The sequence below is a fragment of the Archocentrus centrarchus genome, chromosome 24, assembly GCF_007364275.1.
Source record: "Archocentrus centrarchus isolate MPI-CPG fArcCen1 chromosome 24, fArcCen1, whole genome shotgun sequence".
NCBI lineage: Eukaryota > Metazoa > Chordata > Actinopteri > Cichliformes > Cichlidae > Archocentrus > Archocentrus centrarchus.
Window position 1 is genome coordinate 7,169,833 of NC_044369.1, and position 17,476 is coordinate 7,187,308.

Here is a 17,476-nt window from a genome sequence, read left to right on the forward strand (position 1 = left end):
AGAGTCAAAAAATAATAATTTTTATATGAGAGCACTATCAATCCAACCTTTGTTGACTTTAGATAATGTAAGCTACTTAAGCAGATTGTCACACAAGATATGGTAATGCTATCAGCAGCAAAACCACTAATGGCATTGTACAGGAAATTTGTGTTGTATTGCTCAGAGATAAGAATGTGTTATTTCCTCTTTCAAAAGTCACACTGCCTCATGTTAATGGCTGGCTGTAATAGTGGCAGAAAATATCCCTGCCAGTGCATATGCTTGTTCTTTTCAATTGTATGCATGCCTAACTTATAGCCAATATTTCTATTATACTTTGTTATTCAATGTGATATGTTAATAAGCAGTAATTAGATTCAGCCATGCGAAAAAATATTCTTCATTTCACTATTTCAATTTCAATCTCATTGTACATTCTGCATAATGACATTCTATTCTATTTATAAGAAAAAAGAGTGTGAGTTAAGACTGTCACATCTGGTGGACACCAATCAGCAGTAGATGTTTTACATTTTTGCTTGATTAACTACATGATTAAACACCTGACTATCAAAACAGTTGTCAAGTAATTTTGATAAGTGTCTAATTGTGTCAATCTAATGGGTTAATTTGAAACTTAAATATGAGAAAGTGACAGGAAGGGTGACCTGTGTGAACTCACGTGACAGTGAGGCTTTGTGTATCCTTCCTGTACCTACTTTGCATTCAGTCCAGAAAATATAAAGACAGCCTGTCCGACCACTCAGCAGGCAGCAATATCTTCATCTCGTAGTGTTCACTTCTGTCTATGTGGAAACAGAGTTTCATCTGGCATTTAGAGAGTGGAAAGGTAACATTTTACTATCATACAGAAACATTAAAATTATTTTGGGAATTACTGAGATGTGTCAGTCTACTTTTGACAATTACTATTTTTTTCTAGAATGAAGTGTGTTGTGGTGTTTCTTGTTTTGTCCATGGTTGTCCTCATGGCTGAACCTGGAGAGTGCATTTGGGGAGCGATTTTCCATGGAGGTATAGTTTGTTTTTGATATAGTATGTTTTAGAAAAATTGCTGTCAACTGAGAGCACGACATTATACTGACTGTGCCGCTAAATGTGTTTTCTTCTTTTGTGTGTTTTATTTAGCTGGACAACTCATCCATGGGTAAAACATATGCTATAACAACAATAATAATAAAAATAACAACAACTTGTAGTAGTAGTAGGGTAATATAACCTTTCTGTTGTGCTTTCCTTACACCAGGCTCATCCATGGAGGAAAAGATTCAGTCAAAGATCAGCAACAAGATCAGCAACAAGATCAGCAACAAGATCAGCAGCTGGACAAGCGTGAATTTGTTCGCCACTTTCGTCGACATAAGTCTAACTAGATTCAAGGCACCTCACTGGAGATATGTTTGGAAGGAAAAGAAAAGCTTCTTGGTCTTTAATATAAAAAATAAAAGTATTAAAAAATGCAGCCAATTATTTCTTGAAAATATATTTTCTGTCACTTTGCTTGATAAAGGAATCTTGGCACTTTTATTTTTGTGATTTGTCAGGTGATTAATAAATTCATAGCATGCTGAAACTCTGTGTGGCTTGTCTTGTTTACTAAAAATGTAATTTAAATACAATGAAAGGAGCCATTTGAGGTTGTTTGGTGGTATCTGACCTGGATGTCTCCTGGGTGTGACCCAGGACACACTGGAGAGATTACATCTCTCGGCTGGCTTGGGAATACCTTTTTGTGGAAATTCTTAAAAGTTATAAGTAATTTACTGTTGTTGCTCTGTAAGTCACAATAGGTTAAAAAAAAACTCAGTGACACAAATTTGGGCTCAAATCAAATGACAGTTGAGAGTATGCCTAAAACGGGTAAGCTATAAGATAGAAATTCAAAGATTTTTCTCAATTTTCTTTCATCTAAAAATTATTTTTAATTAATGCTTGTGTATGGAAAATTGTAGAATCAGAAGTGGATATTTTACATTTTAATCGTATACAAACCAGTGACAAGGTTTGAATCCACTTCCCACTTGCATAGAGTTTGCATGGAGTGTCTGCATCTCCAGGTTCTCCAGCTTCCACACAGTCCAAGTGTTACCTGGCCATAGGTGTGAATGTGAGCGTGAATGGTTATCAACTTCTGTGCCCTGAGAGAGACTGGTGACCTGTCCAGGGTCCCTAACCCTGCCTCTCGGCCTATGACAGCTGAGACAAACTTCAGAATCCTCCAGTTTTAATTTTGTTGACAAAATATTTTTGTTATAGTTTTAGTCAACGACCCTTTTTTTCATGATGAAAACGAGACGATAACTAAATAAAAAAAGATGACAAAATTAATTGACACTTTCGTCAACGAATGAAAACGAGACGAAAATACATGGCAGGGATGACATCCAATCAGAACTTATTTAATTTTGTGAAAGGCAGGGACAAGTTAGGAAAACATCCAATCAGAACTTATTTAATTTTGTGACAGGGCGGGACAAGTTAGGAAAAACATCCAATCAAACGCACAGTTGCACAAATTTGCTCTAAACCCGGGAAGGACAAATTAGCCTGTGATTTGTCTTTACTTCTGATAGAACTAAGTTATGTAAACAATGTCAGCAGGGAGAAAGAGAAGAGCTGATGTATGGACACATTTGTCCTTTGACATTGTGGCAAACAAAACCATGTGTAAACCATGTGGGGCGACTATCTGGGGTAAAAACATGACAAATCTTAAACCACATCTGCAAAGCACTCACCCAGATCTCCATGCAAAGGTCAGCATTTTAATGTCATGCAGGGTAAAGTGTTTTTCCCAGTTTAGCGTTTGTGTTTAGCGAAACTCTCCACACCGCGGTGGATTAGCCTTTCCTAATCTTAGTCCTGAACACTGCCCTGTACCTTTCAGAGCGTCCTGCTGTAAAACGCTCATATTATCTCAGTAAGGTGGTGTTAATGATCAGGTGTATGGGAAGCAGGTGAAACGCTAATGTTAATATTATTAATAATATTCCATAACTTTTAATAAATGTTTAATTTTGTGTAAGTGTGTATAATGACTAATTCAAGGGAACTGAAGAAAAAGCATTTACATTTTATGCCCTTTATATTTTAGTCGACTAAATCGACTGTAGATTAAGTCGACTATATTCTTATGATAATTCACAAGATTAAAACTAGATTAAAACTAAAACTATTCAGATGACTAAATTATGACTAAAACTAAATTACATTTTTGTCAAAAGACTATGACTAAAACTAAATAAAAATTTGCTGTCAAAATTAACACTGGAATCCTAACGACCCTGAATTGAATGGGGAGAAGAAAATGGACGAATGATTAGACTACTGATTATCTAAACATATGCTGATTTGTGTTCAACTGAAACATAAATGTAAGGATGCAGAAGAAGGGGGGGGTGGCATGTGTTTTGACAAAGTATTGCGCAACAATAACTGTATTTAAAGGGAGTGACCATGAAGGGAGGCGATCTTGTAGATTTGAAGGCGCAGACATTTACTGTGGATTTCATTGAATTTCACAGTGCTGAACAGGTAATGTATATTAACCTCTAATTTGAATTATTGGGGAAATTATCTGAGATTAATAATTTTCTTATGAAAACTATTTTCGCTCTTTTTTCTAGGATGAAGTGTACTGTGATATTCCTTGTGTTGTCCATGGTCATCCTCCTGGCTCAACCTGGAGAGTGTATTTTGGGAATGATTTTAGCTGGAGCCGCTCACAGTACGTTCATGCAATCATTTTAATGGCAATAAAAAAAGCGAAATTTGTATTTTTATAAGGTTGAGTAAACCTTTTTAAAACTTTACTACTCAGCTTTAATTGGAAACAACTCAGACATACAGTAGTTCATAATTTTGCAACTTGCTGTGAAAAAAAGAACAAAAGAAAAAAAGAATAGTGGTATTGAGAAAAAGTATTTGATTTATCGACTTTCTAGAAATGGCTTCAAAATGCAAAACAAACAAAAATGAATTGATTTCCGCTGTGATTTATGATTTATGTTGTGAATTATGCATTGTCTAGTGTATGGCATGAAGTATATCAGTCTAATTTAATTGTATATTCTTGTTTCTTTCATTTAGTTGGCAATATGATCCATGGGTAAGAACTCATCTTTTCTATTCTCACTGGTTCTAACTCTACTAAATTAACTCTGTGGGGTCAAGGGTATAACTGGCCATTTTTGACTAGTTTAGTTTTTACCTATTTACTTCATCTTAAAAACAGTTTACCTTCACTTGTTTGGTACTGTTTGATTTTTTCAGCACAACCTCACCTGCGACTGTACAGTTATTTTTTTCACATTACCTGCACCTAATATACATCAAGTATGACAGCAATATTCAGGAAAAAAACATGGCGTAAATAATTTATCTTAAGTCTTGTTTTACTTGGCAAATCAAAATCATTTAAAAACTGGTATATAGTTTGAAGTGCACACTTTTGACACAAGTTGACTCAGTGATTCAGTGAGGCAGCGTCCTGCTGTTGTCATCTGAAATTAGTTAAGTCATTTGTATGCACTTGCAAGTGCATTGACTCCAGAGGGTTAATAATGTTAAAAATCTAATAATCAATGCGTTTAAACAACATATATATTTACCACTACTTGTTAATAATATTGATAACTTTTCCTGTTGTTTCTCTTATTTTGCTGGGTGATCTTTCCCTTCACCAGGCTCATACATGGGAAGCAAAATCTTGAAGTGCAGGAACAGTTAGACAAACGTGGACTCAACTATAAACTTGGGCAGCCTGGCTTTGACTAGATTCCAGAAGATGATGAAAATCACAGTTTCTTGCATATCAATCTATGAACACAACATAATTCATCCTCCATGGCAATCATTTTTAAGTACAAATGTACAGTGATTTGCTAAACCACCAATAAATCACCATTGCACCACTGCAATGCATAAATATCTGTCTTCATGTTTTATTTTGTAAGGGTTTTTTTTTTTTACTTTAATTTCACAATAATAGCAACACGTAAAGAAGAGAGTGCAGGCCGGGTGGAGTGGGTGTCGATGCATGTCAGGGGTAATTTGTGACAGAGGGATACGAGCAAGAGAGGTTTACAAGAGGGTAGTGAGACCTACTATGATGTGAGATTTGGAGATGTTGGCACTAACAAAAACTTTGATCAATCTAGTTTGAAAAGCTACCAAATGCAAGATTTAACTCCAATTATTTTATGTGCTTTATTTGGAAGGAATAATGAGGAAACAGGTCTCACCTAGCCATGAAACTGCTTATCAGTAGTCATTTTCCAATTACTTTTAAGCTTCTGAAAATAGGTGACTATGCTTAAAAATGGCTATAAATCAGTTTTATCAGAGTTATCATGATAATTTTGTCAATTAAACCTGAAAGTCTGCACTTTTTTCACATCTTGAAGAAAAATAAATGTATGAGCTAAAGAGTGTCTTAATTTAATTCAACTGAATGTTTTAGCATTTAAGTCAAGTACAATAATTTTTGTTCAAATGCGTGACACTGGGCACAAACATAATTTCACGATCAAAGACTGTGCAGACTGACTTTAGCCTCCTTGATTTTGTTTGTTTTTTAATTACAAAATAGCATGTAATGGTCTGTTCTTTCCTTCCTATATTGCACAAGCAAAACAAACTAATTCATCAACTGGTATACAAAAAGATATGCAAACCTACACAGAGATTACTTATAGGTTTGTAGGCCTTACATCACTTACATTCTTGAGACAACAGATGAGTTCTCTCTCAATCAGAATGGTATGTATTTATATGCCATTATTTGCATAAAAGCTAGGTGCCTAAAAACTATTAAAAACAAACTTGGTAACTCAGAAAGAGCCATTTAACTCAACTTCAGTGGTCTTCTATGATTTCTTTAATTGTTATCTCTAGGATGAAGTGCACAATGCTGTTCCTTGTGCTGTCAGTGGTTGTCCTCATTGCTGAACCTGGGGATGCCTTCATTCACCACATTACCAATCTCTCTGAAAAAGGCAGCAGTGCTGCCTCACAGTTAGAATACCATCTGCAAGGCCTGGGTTCGATTCCACCTTTGCTCAGGCCCCTCCCTCGCTTTCTGTGTGGAGTTTGCATGCTCTCCCCGTGTCTGTGTGGGTTTTCTCCGGGTACTCCGGTTTCCTCCCACACTCCAAAGACACTCACTTACTGGGGTTAGGTTATTTGGAAACTCGAAATTGCCATAGGTGTGAGTGTGGATGTTGTCTGTCTCTCTGTCTTGGCCCTGCAACAGGCTGGCGACCTGTCCAGCGTGTACCCTGCCTCTCGCCCTATGGAATAGGCTCCAGCCCCCCCCCGCAACCCTAAACAGGATAAGCGGAAGTGAATGGATGGATGGAGCCATTCTCAGACTTGGTTTGAGGATTATGCACTGAGAAAAATAATGAATTGTTGTGTAATCTAAGAATATTTTAAATGCGGGTTTCAGCATTTTTGAAAGGTGCTTTATAAAAGTTTCTAAAATACCCCAGATTAGTACTAATAGCTAGCTTACTTAAAGCTAGCTATCAGTACTGGTACAAAATACCACAGTTCCCATGGATTTAAAATATACTTAAATCTGACAGGATTTAAAAAGCGATATCAGGTACTTTGGATAAATTCTCAATAAGGTCAAATCTTCTACAACACTTGCAATGTGTAGAACTGGTCAAATGCTTGACCACGATTTTGATGTAATGCTGAAACTGAGCAAGTGTTCCTGTTAATGCATGAAAACGTTTGACACCTGCCTGGTTTGAAGGATAGATTTGTATAAATCATGAATTAAGGAAATAACGTGATTTGTTGCTCATATAGTCGTAGCCACTTTACCAATATTGCTGTGAATGCTTTATGAACTGATATAATGAAATTCATTTTGCTTTTATCTTCTGTTTGGTAACGAGATGATTTTTTCTAGCTAGGTTCTTGCTTCAACCAAGTTAGAAATTAGCTCTAAAGGTGTTTCTTTTTCTGATGTTTAAAGTAGGAACCTACAAATAAATACACCTGCAAGAAAATACACTGCTACAATAAAAACGTCATTTTTTCCTTAGAAGAGTAGCGGGAGGGTTAAAAGATTTCCATCTAGAGCTCTTATGTAAAAACCCTATGCACAGTAATAAGTTATTACTAAATACACAACATAACTGGTGAAACATAGGTTGGGCTTAGGATTATTTACTGTAAAATGGACTTTATAGATAACTGGCATGACAAAAAACAACTTTGCAGTGCAGCTGCTATGTAAGAGAGAAAAATGTAACAAAACCAGTGGAGAAAAACACAAAGAAGTGGAAATACAAAGCAGAAATAACAGTACCTCAAACAGAAAAAGAAAATAACTCACATCAAGTCAAATGCTACATTAAGTATAATGCACAAAGAACAGAATGAATGAGTAAATACTGTCATTGTCCTGGGTTTTTTACCCAGCATTTTGATGTTTTGGACTTACTGGGTTCTCCATGATTCCTGGGTTATTTAAAGTTAGATTTGCTTTGTGTATTTCTAGTGTTGGTTTTATTTCTTGCATTCTGTGGCTTTTGAGTTCTCCCTTTGTGTTATCTCCCTCTTGTGTCCAGTCTTGTGTTTAATTCATTTATGTCTACTGTGTTTATTATAGTTCTCAGTGTGCCTGCTTCCTGTGTTTTACCAAGCCCACACTCCTGTTCCTACCACAAGTTATTTCCTGTTTTATTTTGCCAGTCTCTTGTTCCGTGTGCACTGTGTTCAGTTTTGCTTTCCCTTGTCTCGTTAGTAGTGATTCTGTTCACCTGTTCTCCCGTGCTGTCTCCACTCTACCTAATTACCTGTTTCCCCTTGCCCTTTGTTGAGTTGTCCCCTCATAGCTGTGTGCCTCCTTGCCCTGTGTTTTCCTTTGAGTTTAGCTTTCCTGGCCCTGATCCTGCCCTGTGTGCATTTTGCTGTTCTGGAAGATAATTCAGGATTAAAACTGTATTAGGTTTAAGTCCTGTCTCTTGCATTCTGCATTTGGGTCCAACTCTGCCTCCCACACAGCCGAACCATGACAAACATGCATTGTTGAAAGTGTGACAAGTCTGCTTGGCCCTTCCTTATTTTATCTTTCGCTTGCCAAAGGACCATTACTGGTTGTATTCCCTTAATGACGAAGTCTTACTACAGACAGGATTAATAAGCACATTTTGCAAAACATGAAAATGAATCATAAGATCATCCACATTGGGTAACCTAATAGAAAGATGAGTACTTCACCAAAGACAAATGAAAAAATATTATCAGTGGCGCAAAAAAGTGGGTATGCCCTATATGCAATGCACATGATATGATCAATAACAGAGGCACGGTGATTAGGCACCCCTGTGCTCCTTCACCTCCCCTCCTCCTGTCCCCCCCGGAGAGCTTTCTTTTGAGAGGCACAAAAGAAAGCTCAAAACAGAAAACGGAAGAGGGAGAAGGAAGAAGGGGGATGAAAAAAACTTTTCAATTTGGTTTAAAGACAGTCGGTAGGTTATGTCATAGAAATCTTGTATTTTATAAGTCCATGAATAAGTGAGATCTGCACCCATGAACATATTAAATCTTGAGAGGGTGTCACGCCAGAAGGTAAACAAGGGGGCGGACCCAGAAGCAGACTCGGTAGACAGCGTTAACAAACACAAATCATTTTATTAATCACTAATCTTTACAAACTCTAAACTGAAAAAGGCCTCTTAGCAAAAATGAGGTGAGCTGAAAACACTGGTAGTGAAACGAGGTGGACACAGGTATTTCACGGGCGGCTCGCAGGTGGATTCCAGGGCGGCGACTGGCAGGTAAGTTATGTCTAAACAGAGGGATAGGATGATTAATGTATGGGAAAGAGAAGGGACTGTTCAGAACTAACGCTGAGGAAGGAGATGATGATAATTGGCTTACTCGGGATTCACTGTGATAGAGTCCTCGAGGAAATGGTGGTGTGGACGGTGGTGTGCCAGAATGAATCCGAGGGGAGGCAGGCAGGCTGACGGCTGGAGAGTCCGTGGAGCGAGCAAAACCCTGGAGCGAGAATGTCAAAAGAGATACGTGACAAGCAGGTTCCTAAAGGAATACAAAACTCGAAACCAAATCCAAAGTCTCACGAATGGAGGCTGGAGGCTAGTTACCCAACTGCAACGTTAACACTCTGGCGGAGACAGGAGGCTGGAGCTGGTCCTTAAAAATCGGAGGGATTGTTGATGAGCTCCAGGTGTGAAGGTCGCTGCAGAATTCACCTCCAGCTCCGCCCTGCAGGAGGAGGAACTCAGCCGCCCAGCCTACAAAGGAGAAAAGGAACACCCCACAGCCACACCATAACCACCTGATCCCTTACAGCACCCCCCCCTTCAACGGTCGCCTCCAGGCGACCGCCCAGCCCGGCACCGGGCGGCATGGAAGTCCCGAACCAAAGAAGGATCCAAAATAAACGACCGCGGAACCCAGGCCCGCTCCTCCGGACCGTAACCCTCCCAGTCCACCAGATACTGCCACCCCCGACCCCGACGCCGGGCATCCACCAGCCGGCGGACAGAATAGGCCGGGCCACCACCCACAAGCCGGGCGGGAGGCGGGGGAACGGCCGGAGGGCACAGCGGACTGGCACGAACAGGCTTGACCCGGGAAACATGAAAAACAGGATGAATTCTGAAGGATGTAGGCAGCTTCAACCTCACCGCCACAGGGCTGAGAACTGCCTCGATCTCGTAGGGGCCAATGAACCGGGGAGCCAGTTTTCGCGACAGCGATCTCAGCGGAATGTCTTTGGAAGAAAGCCAAACCTTTTGTCCCGGGCAATAGCGAGGGGCTGGAGTCCGTCGCCAGTTTGCATAGGTGCGAGTCTGTTCCTGTGTGCGTTGAAGGGTCCGTCGGGTGCGCGCCCAGGCCTGCCGACTTCGCCGTAGATGATGAAGGACCGAGGGAACCTCTAAGTCCTTTTCCAACGCTGGAAACAAAGGAGGTTGGTAACCTAGAACAACTTCAAAAGGTGAGAGATTAGTGGCTGCCGAAGTGTGACTGTTATGAGCATATTCAATCCAGGGTAGGTGTGTACTCCAAGATGAAGGGTTACTTGATGCTGCACAGCGGAGAGCGGCCTCTAGCTCCTGATTGAGTCTTTCAGTTTGCCCATTTGTCTGCGGGTGAAATCCTGAACTCAGACAGACCTTAGCTCCAAGAGCAGAACAAAAGGCTTTCCAAACCTGTGATACAAACTGCGGGCCCCGGTCGGATACAATCTCTAGGGGAATACCATGGAGACGAAAAACATGTTCGACTAAGAGATTGGTTGTTTCCATGGAGGTAGGTAGTTTTGGGAGAGCTACAAAATGGGCTGCCTTAGAAAACCTGTCAACAATGGTTAGTACCACAGTCTTACCATTTGATGGTGGTAGTCCAGTCACAAAGTCCAGTGCAATATGTGACCACGGTCTGTGAGGGATTGCTAAAGGGCGCAGTAATCCCGAGGGGGGTTGATTGCCTGTCTTACTTCGTGCGCATACTGAACAGGCTGTCACGTACTCCCTCACGTCCTGGTCCAGAGTGGGCCACCAAAAGTATCTTTTCAGAAACGCTTGAGTTCTACTCACCCCCGGGTGACATGAGAATTTTGCCGTATGTCCCCAGTGGATCACGGTGGCACGGGCCGAGGTGGGAACAAATCGTAGATGATCAGGTCCAGTGCCGGGGTCTGGTTCAGTGTTGAGTCCCTGTTGAATAGCCTCCTCCACCGCCCAAGTGATAGCACCCACCATGCAGGTGCGCGGGAGGATGCACTCCAGCTCCCCAGTGACCCTGTCTGTGGAGAACTGGCGTGACAGGGCATCAGCCTTTGTGTTTTTAGACCCAGGTCGGTAAGTGAGATGAAAATTAAACCGACTGAAAAACAAGGACCAACGGGCTTGCCGGGCATTTAACCTCTTTGCTTGTTGAAGGTAAGTTAGATTCTTATGGTCCGTTAAGATGATAAAGGGTTGCACTGTCCCTTCCAGAAGATGCCGCCACTCCTCTAAGGCTAATTTGATGCCCAATAATTCCCTGTCCCCAATGTCATAGTTGCGTTCTGTGGGTGTAAACCGCCTGGAGTAGAAGGCACATGGTCGTAGTTTATTTCCAGGCCCCGTCCTTTGTGATAGCACTGCCCCAACCCCTGAATCTGAAGCATCTACTTCCACCATAAACTGTCGTGTGGTGTCTGGGTGCACTAGAATGGGTGCCGTGGAAAAAAGTCTCTTTAGACGTTCGAAAGCGGCCTCCGCTTCTGGGGGCCAATGAAATGGAATTTTAACTGAGGTGAGGTGTGTAAGGGGTGCGGCTACCTGGCTGTAGTTGCGGTAGAAGTTGGCGAATCCAAGGAACTGTTGAAGGTGTCTCCTGGAAGTAGGTGTCTCCCAGTCCAAAACAGCTTTGATCTTAGCTGGGTCTGTCTTCACCTGCCCCCCCTCAAAGATGTATCCCAAAAAGGAGACAGAGGCAGAATGAAACTCGCACTTCTCCGCTTTAACAAAAAGCTGGTTCTCCAGCAGCCGTTGTAGCACACAGCGCACGTGCACACGATGGTCGGATAGCGACTTAGAAAATATCAAGATATCATCCAAGTACACAAACACAAAAAGGTTCAGAAAGTCCCGTAACACATCGTTGACTAACGCCTGGAACACCGCTGGGGCGTTGGTCAGTCCAAATGGCATCACCAGATACTCGAAGTGACCTAGTGGGGTTTTAAAAGCAGTTTTCCATTCATCCCCTTCTCGAATCCTTACCAGGTGGTACGCATTCCGCAAGTCTAACTTAGTGAAAATGGCGGCCTCACGTAGAGGCTCAAAAACTGAACTGATTAGCGGTAGGGGGTACTTATTCTTTATGGTAATGTGATTTAAACCCCTGAAATCAATACAAGGTCTGAGGCCACCATCCTTTTTTGAAACGAAAAAGAACCCTGCTCCCACTGGAGAGGAGGAGGGTCGAATTATCCCCGCAGCTAAGGAGTCCTTGATGTAGGATTCCATAGCCTTTCTTTCAGGGCCCGAGATGTTGTATAGCCGATTTGAAGGCAAGGAAGCCCCTGGTAGGAGGTCAATGGCGCAGTCATATGGTCTGTGAGGTGGTAATGAGAGGGCTCTTTCTTTACAAAAGACTGGCTGCAGGTCATGATATTCACTCGGGACTAAGGACAAGTCAGGGGTTTCAACTCTAACAGGTTTCCGAGAACCTCCTTGAGGAACAGCCGAATGCATACAGTTCGCTAAGCAGAATGGGCTCCAACTTTCTATTCTCCCTTCAGCCCAGTTTATGTGTGGGTTATGCATTTGCAACCACGTATAGCCTAAAACTACTGGAGTGTCTGGTGCTTCAAAAACAAAAAACCTAATCCGTTCCTGGTGATTGCCTGAAACCAAAATAAGAAGAGGTTCAGTTTGGTGAGTGATAGGGGCCAGCGGCTCGCCGCTTAAAGCAGAAACCGAGATGGGATTGGGGAGAGTGCATATATTAACGCCTATTTGTTCAGCAAGGTTCTTATCTATTAGGCTTTGCTCGGCACCGGAGTCGACTAAAGCGCGGGTGAGAAGGGTGTTCTGCTTGACACACAGGGTGGCTGACAATACTAGACGAAGGGAGGAATCTTGCTGGGCCCCACCCACCAGGATCCCCGAACTCACTGGTGGGCTCGTCCTTTTGGCCGGTGTGGGCAATTGGCCACAAAATGCCCACCCTGCCCGCAATAGAGACATAACCGCGAGATTACACGTCACTGCCGCTCCTCAGGGGTTAACCTGGCTCGACCTAGTTGCATGGGTTCCTGTGCTGTCTCACTTAAAACCTGTGACTGAGCTGTACCAGAAGGATTGAAGGGTTGTGACTGTGAGGAAGTAACTGCTGCGCTAACATCTCCCACAGGCCGCTGGGAAATGGAGTCCCTGTTGTTCGAGCGTTCCCGCAGCCGATTATCTATGCGCAGTGCGAGGGAAACTAACGCTTCAAAGGAAGCTGGCTCATCCCGAGAGACCAGTTGGTCCTTCATTTTATCATTTAAGGCTTGATAGAATACCCCTTGTAAGGTGTTGGTAGCCCACCCGGTCTCAGCAGCGACCGTACGGAACTCTATCACAAAATCGGCCACACTCCTAGTTCCCTGTTTAAGCCGTAATAATCTCCGCGCTGCATCTCCCTCAGAAGCCGGATGGGCAAAGGTCATGCGAAACGCCCTCAAAAACTGTTCATAGGGAAAAGTGCGAATGTCATTATGCACAAAAAATGCCTCTGCCCATGCCAAGGCCTTACCTTTCAATAGGCTCAGAAAAAAGGACAGCTTCATAGCATCACTGGGAAACGCTCCCGGAGAGCGAGTCACAGCCAGAGAGCACTGCATTAGAAATCCCCTCACCTTATCGGTGTCACCCGAAAACGGCTCCGGCGTCGGAGAGGTAAGTCTCATTCCCCCCACTGACTCCGCTAAAAAACCGGCCGGAGCATGCCCCGTATTCGAGTCACCTACCGTGGCGGCGGGTAATGGCTGACCAGACTGAACAACCGGAGACAATTTCTCATTGATCGCATGTAATACTCTAAGCGATTCCTCATGACTTTGCTTAATCTCAAGCTGCTGTTCCCCCAGGAATTTCAAAACCTGTTCATGTTCGCTTAATCTAGCTCCTTGCTTGGCCAACGCTGCTCGTACTGGGTCTGCTGAGTCCATGCTGGCCAGAGAGCCTACAAAGGAGAAAAGGAACACCCCACAGCCACACCATAACCACCTGATCCCTTACAGAGGGTGCTTTGTGTGTGTACGGGTAAGCATGTGCGAGGGGGTTTTTTGGGTGGGGGGGCTGAAAATGTGTCCGCATACACCTCAGAAAATTTATAGCTGCGCCCCTGTCTATTATATTTTAAGGCTGAACAAAAGACTTTTTTTTTTACCTTTTTCTTCAAAAGCATGTTTTTGTTTTAGTTAATAGTTATGGCAAATGACAATAATCAGAATGAAAATCTAGAAGATATATTTAATGCCAAACATTATTGACATTTATTTTTATTAGTTATTAATGCTGAAATAATTAGTTGATTTAATAGCAACTATCAATTGATGCTGATCACTTGTCAAAAAAGGACTTGCTTTTTAATTTTTCTGCTTATACAATTTTGAACTGTGGGACATTAAAAGTAGTTTTGAATATTTTATGGAAATTTATAGATATGACATTTTATAGGTAAAGCAAGCAAATGACTGTTCCATAAAATTGTGTTAAATGTATATGTATAATTTTATATTAGTAAATAATTTTAAAAAATGACAGTCTGATAGTAGATCTACAGTTGTTCAAAGTGATATTCAACACAAAAAGGTTATGCAAGTTACATCTTAAATGCAGCAATTAATGCAACTATTGAAATATGGCAAAAGTACTTTTCCAAAGTTTACTAAAGAATATACAAGTTAAACAATTTACCGCCTTGTAAAACAAAGTAAAAAAAATAAAATAAATAAAAGTACAAAAGAAGTTTGCTATTAACTTGATGCATCTTTAATCATGATTTGAGCTTGTTTTTGAACTCTTAGATGTCAAGACCAACTTGGTCTTGACATCTGTATGTATTATATATGTATTATATAGACCATAACCTTTTATGGCAACATTTTAATAAAGTAACTCAACACTGAAAATGTAACCATGCTTTAACTACCCGTTTCTTTGGTATCTCTAACTCACACGGCATGCTATGCAAAAGTGTTTATCAGCATCATGTGTGTATTGCTGATAAATGCTCTTACATAAGCAATGTGACTTGACATTTGATAAGACGATTAACTGCACACTTCCTCTATAATTCTGCATGTTTCAGTGCACAAAGCTGATGAATAAGGTGCTGACACGTTACTATCATTTTAACATTTTAGACATGTAATTTCTGTAAGAGCTCTTGATAACAATTGGTACTTTTACAGAATAAAAATTCTTGTCTCAATGCATAAACTAATATATCTTGTAATGTAAAAATTAAAGTAAGCTGCTAAGAACTTGATAATGATACAACAGGCAGAAAACTTGAAAGGTAGTTTCTTCTGCATGTTACCATTTTGTCAAAGTGACTTGAATGTTAATTACGTTGAAACCCAGGTAACAGACCGGCATCCGGTCCAGGGTCTACCCTTCCTCTCACCCAAATTCAGCAAGGACTAGCTGGGCTTCAGCCCCCACACACTGCTTCAGTGATGTTGAGGTCTGGGCTCTGGGGAGGCTCATCCAGGGCTTTAAATAAGGAAGACAATTCAACAAAATGTGGATGTTGGTCTCTCACAGTTTTTTGAAAATCCCTTAATTACACTGGTTTCACAACAATTTTCAGATTAAAAAATAAAACATTTTTTCATTGTCTCAAATTGTGCAGCTTCAGTGAAATAAAATGAGGACATTAAGGAGCACAAATCTCACTACTCAACATACTGACAAGTCATTTTAATCTATTCATTATACATTTATTCATTGTAAACAATATGTGAAATTACTTATCATTTAGCAGACAGATGTTTTCCTATTGTTTAATTGGTGTATTAACAATTTAATGTATGCTCCAATAATCCACTTTTACTTTATTAGGTACACCTTGAAAGCACCTGGTTGGATCCTCTCCACTATTAACCTGTACTATAATGATGGGAAGAGAAAATTATTGAGAAGTACAGGAATAGCTGGTGATCCAAAGCATACCATCTCATCTATCAAACACGGTGGAGGTAATGTTATAGTGTGGGCATATATGGCTGCCAGTAGAAAGAGGCCGCTGCTATGTATTAATTCAATTCAGTCCAATTCAATTTTATTTATATAGTGCCAATCACAACAAAAAATTGCCTCTAGGTGCTTTATAAGTTACACTAAAGACCCTACAATAATTACAGAGAAAACCAAAGAATCAAAACGGCCCCCTGTGAGTGAACACTTGGCCACAGTGGGAAGCAAAAACTCAATCTTAACAGAAAGAAACCTCTGGCTGAACCAGGCTCAGGATTAAATGATTAAATGCTGAGTGGAGTATAAACATAGAGAGAGTGAAAAGAGGTGAGTGAAAAAGAAATACTCAGTGCATCATGGAAACCCACCAACAGCCTAGGGATATTGCAGCATAACTAAGCAAGGGTTCAAGGTCACCTGATCTAGCCCTAACTATAAGCTGGGTCAAAAAGGAAAGTTTTAAGTCTAATCTTAAAATTAGAGTGGTTTCAAAGAGCTCTATTGCAGTGATATGGTACTATGAGGTATTTAAAATAAGGTGGGGTTTAGTCATTCAAGACTTTGTATCTAAGGAGAAGGATTCAATTCCAATTCTAGATTTAACAGGGATCCAGTGAGGTAATCTAGGCCTTTAAGACATTCCTGCAGTTTAACTAATTGATGTGGGTCATCTGGCTTCATGAATAGATAAAGCTGGATATCATCTGCATAGCAATGAAAATGTATCCAATACTTTCTAATAATTCTGCCTAAGGGAAACATGTAATAATAATAATAATAATGCATTAGACTTATATAGCGCTTTTCAAGATACTCAAAGACGCTTTACAATTTCATGCACTATTCATTCACACCTCAATCATACTTGGTGGTGGTAAGCTATTAGTGTAGCCACAGCTGCCCTGGGGCAGTCTGACAGAAGCAGGGCTGCTAATTTGCGCACCAAACACCAAACACCAAACACCAACCACACAACCACATTCACACTTACACATTCAAACATGTATAGTGCAAAAAGAATTGGTCCTAGCACAAAACCCTGTGGAACTCCAAAATTAACCCAAGTGTGTAAAGAAGACTCCCCATTTACATGGAACATGGAGTCTATTAAAGAACTGCAGCACAGTACCTTTAATACCGATGGCATGCTCTAATCTCTAATAAAATATTGTCAACAGTGTAAAGCACTGCACTGAAGTGTAGCAGGGCAAGCACAGATATGAGCCTACTGTCTGAGGCCATATGAAGATCATGTGTAACTAATGCTGTTTCTTTACTGCAATGAATTCTGAAAGTTGACTGACAGGTAATGATACAACTGCTGACAGAAGTGGGAGGATGAATTCTGAGGTGTACAGGGATATAAACTTTGCTCCAATTCAGCGAAATGCTGCAAAACTGATCGAACAGAACTTCACAATGCAAATGGATAATGACCCAATGCATACTGCAAAAACAGCACAGGAGTTTCTCAAAGAAAAGAAATGGGATGTTCATCAATGGCAAAGCCAATACCTGATCTCAACACAACAGAGACGGCTTTTAAGTTATTAAATACAAAAGTGCAATAAAAATACAGAACAACTGTTGTATGTGTGCAGTAGGATGCTTAGCAGAACCGTTTTTGAAACTTGGGAGCCTGTAAAAGTTGGAAGTATAAGTTTGGACACACTCACCCATTCACATGAACAGTCAAACTACTTAACAGATATGAAATCGACCATCATCACCTCTAGAACTGTTTT

The 17,476-nt window shown here is 40.8% G+C and overlaps 2 protein-coding genes and 1 long non-coding RNA gene across 3 annotated transcripts in view; 1 reads left to right on the plus strand and 2 right to left on the minus strand.

The window, feature by feature from the left end:
* Positions 1-17,476, minus strand: part of LOC115774118 (exostosin-1) — a 287,477-nt gene that overhangs the window by 116,861 nt on the left and 153,140 nt on the right. The window lies entirely within an intron of this gene.
* On the plus strand, positions 717-1,576 carry LOC115774120 (dicentracin-like). Its single transcript, XM_030721205.1, has 4 exons — positions 717-832; positions 926-1,017; positions 1,132-1,150; positions 1,250-1,576. The coding sequence occupies exons 2-4, from the start codon at positions 927-929 to the stop codon at positions 1,374-1,376; spliced, it is 237 nt and encodes a 78-aa protein (XP_030577065.1). The 5' UTR covers positions 717-832; position 926; the 3' UTR covers positions 1,377-1,576.
* Positions 8,694-9,409, minus strand: LOC115774121 (uncharacterized). The gene is made up of 3 exons (XR_004019165.1): positions 9,132-9,409; positions 8,905-9,024; positions 8,694-8,812 (listed from the first exon to the last, which is right to left on the minus strand). It is a non-coding gene; the product is annotated as an uncharacterized LOC115774121 (long non-coding RNA).

What these genes read in the sequence shown, in the direction of transcription:
- LOC115774120 (XM_030721205.1), top strand. Translation starts at nt 927, where the DNA reads ATGAAGTGTGTTGTGGTGTTTCTTGTTTTGTCCATGGTTGTCCTCATG.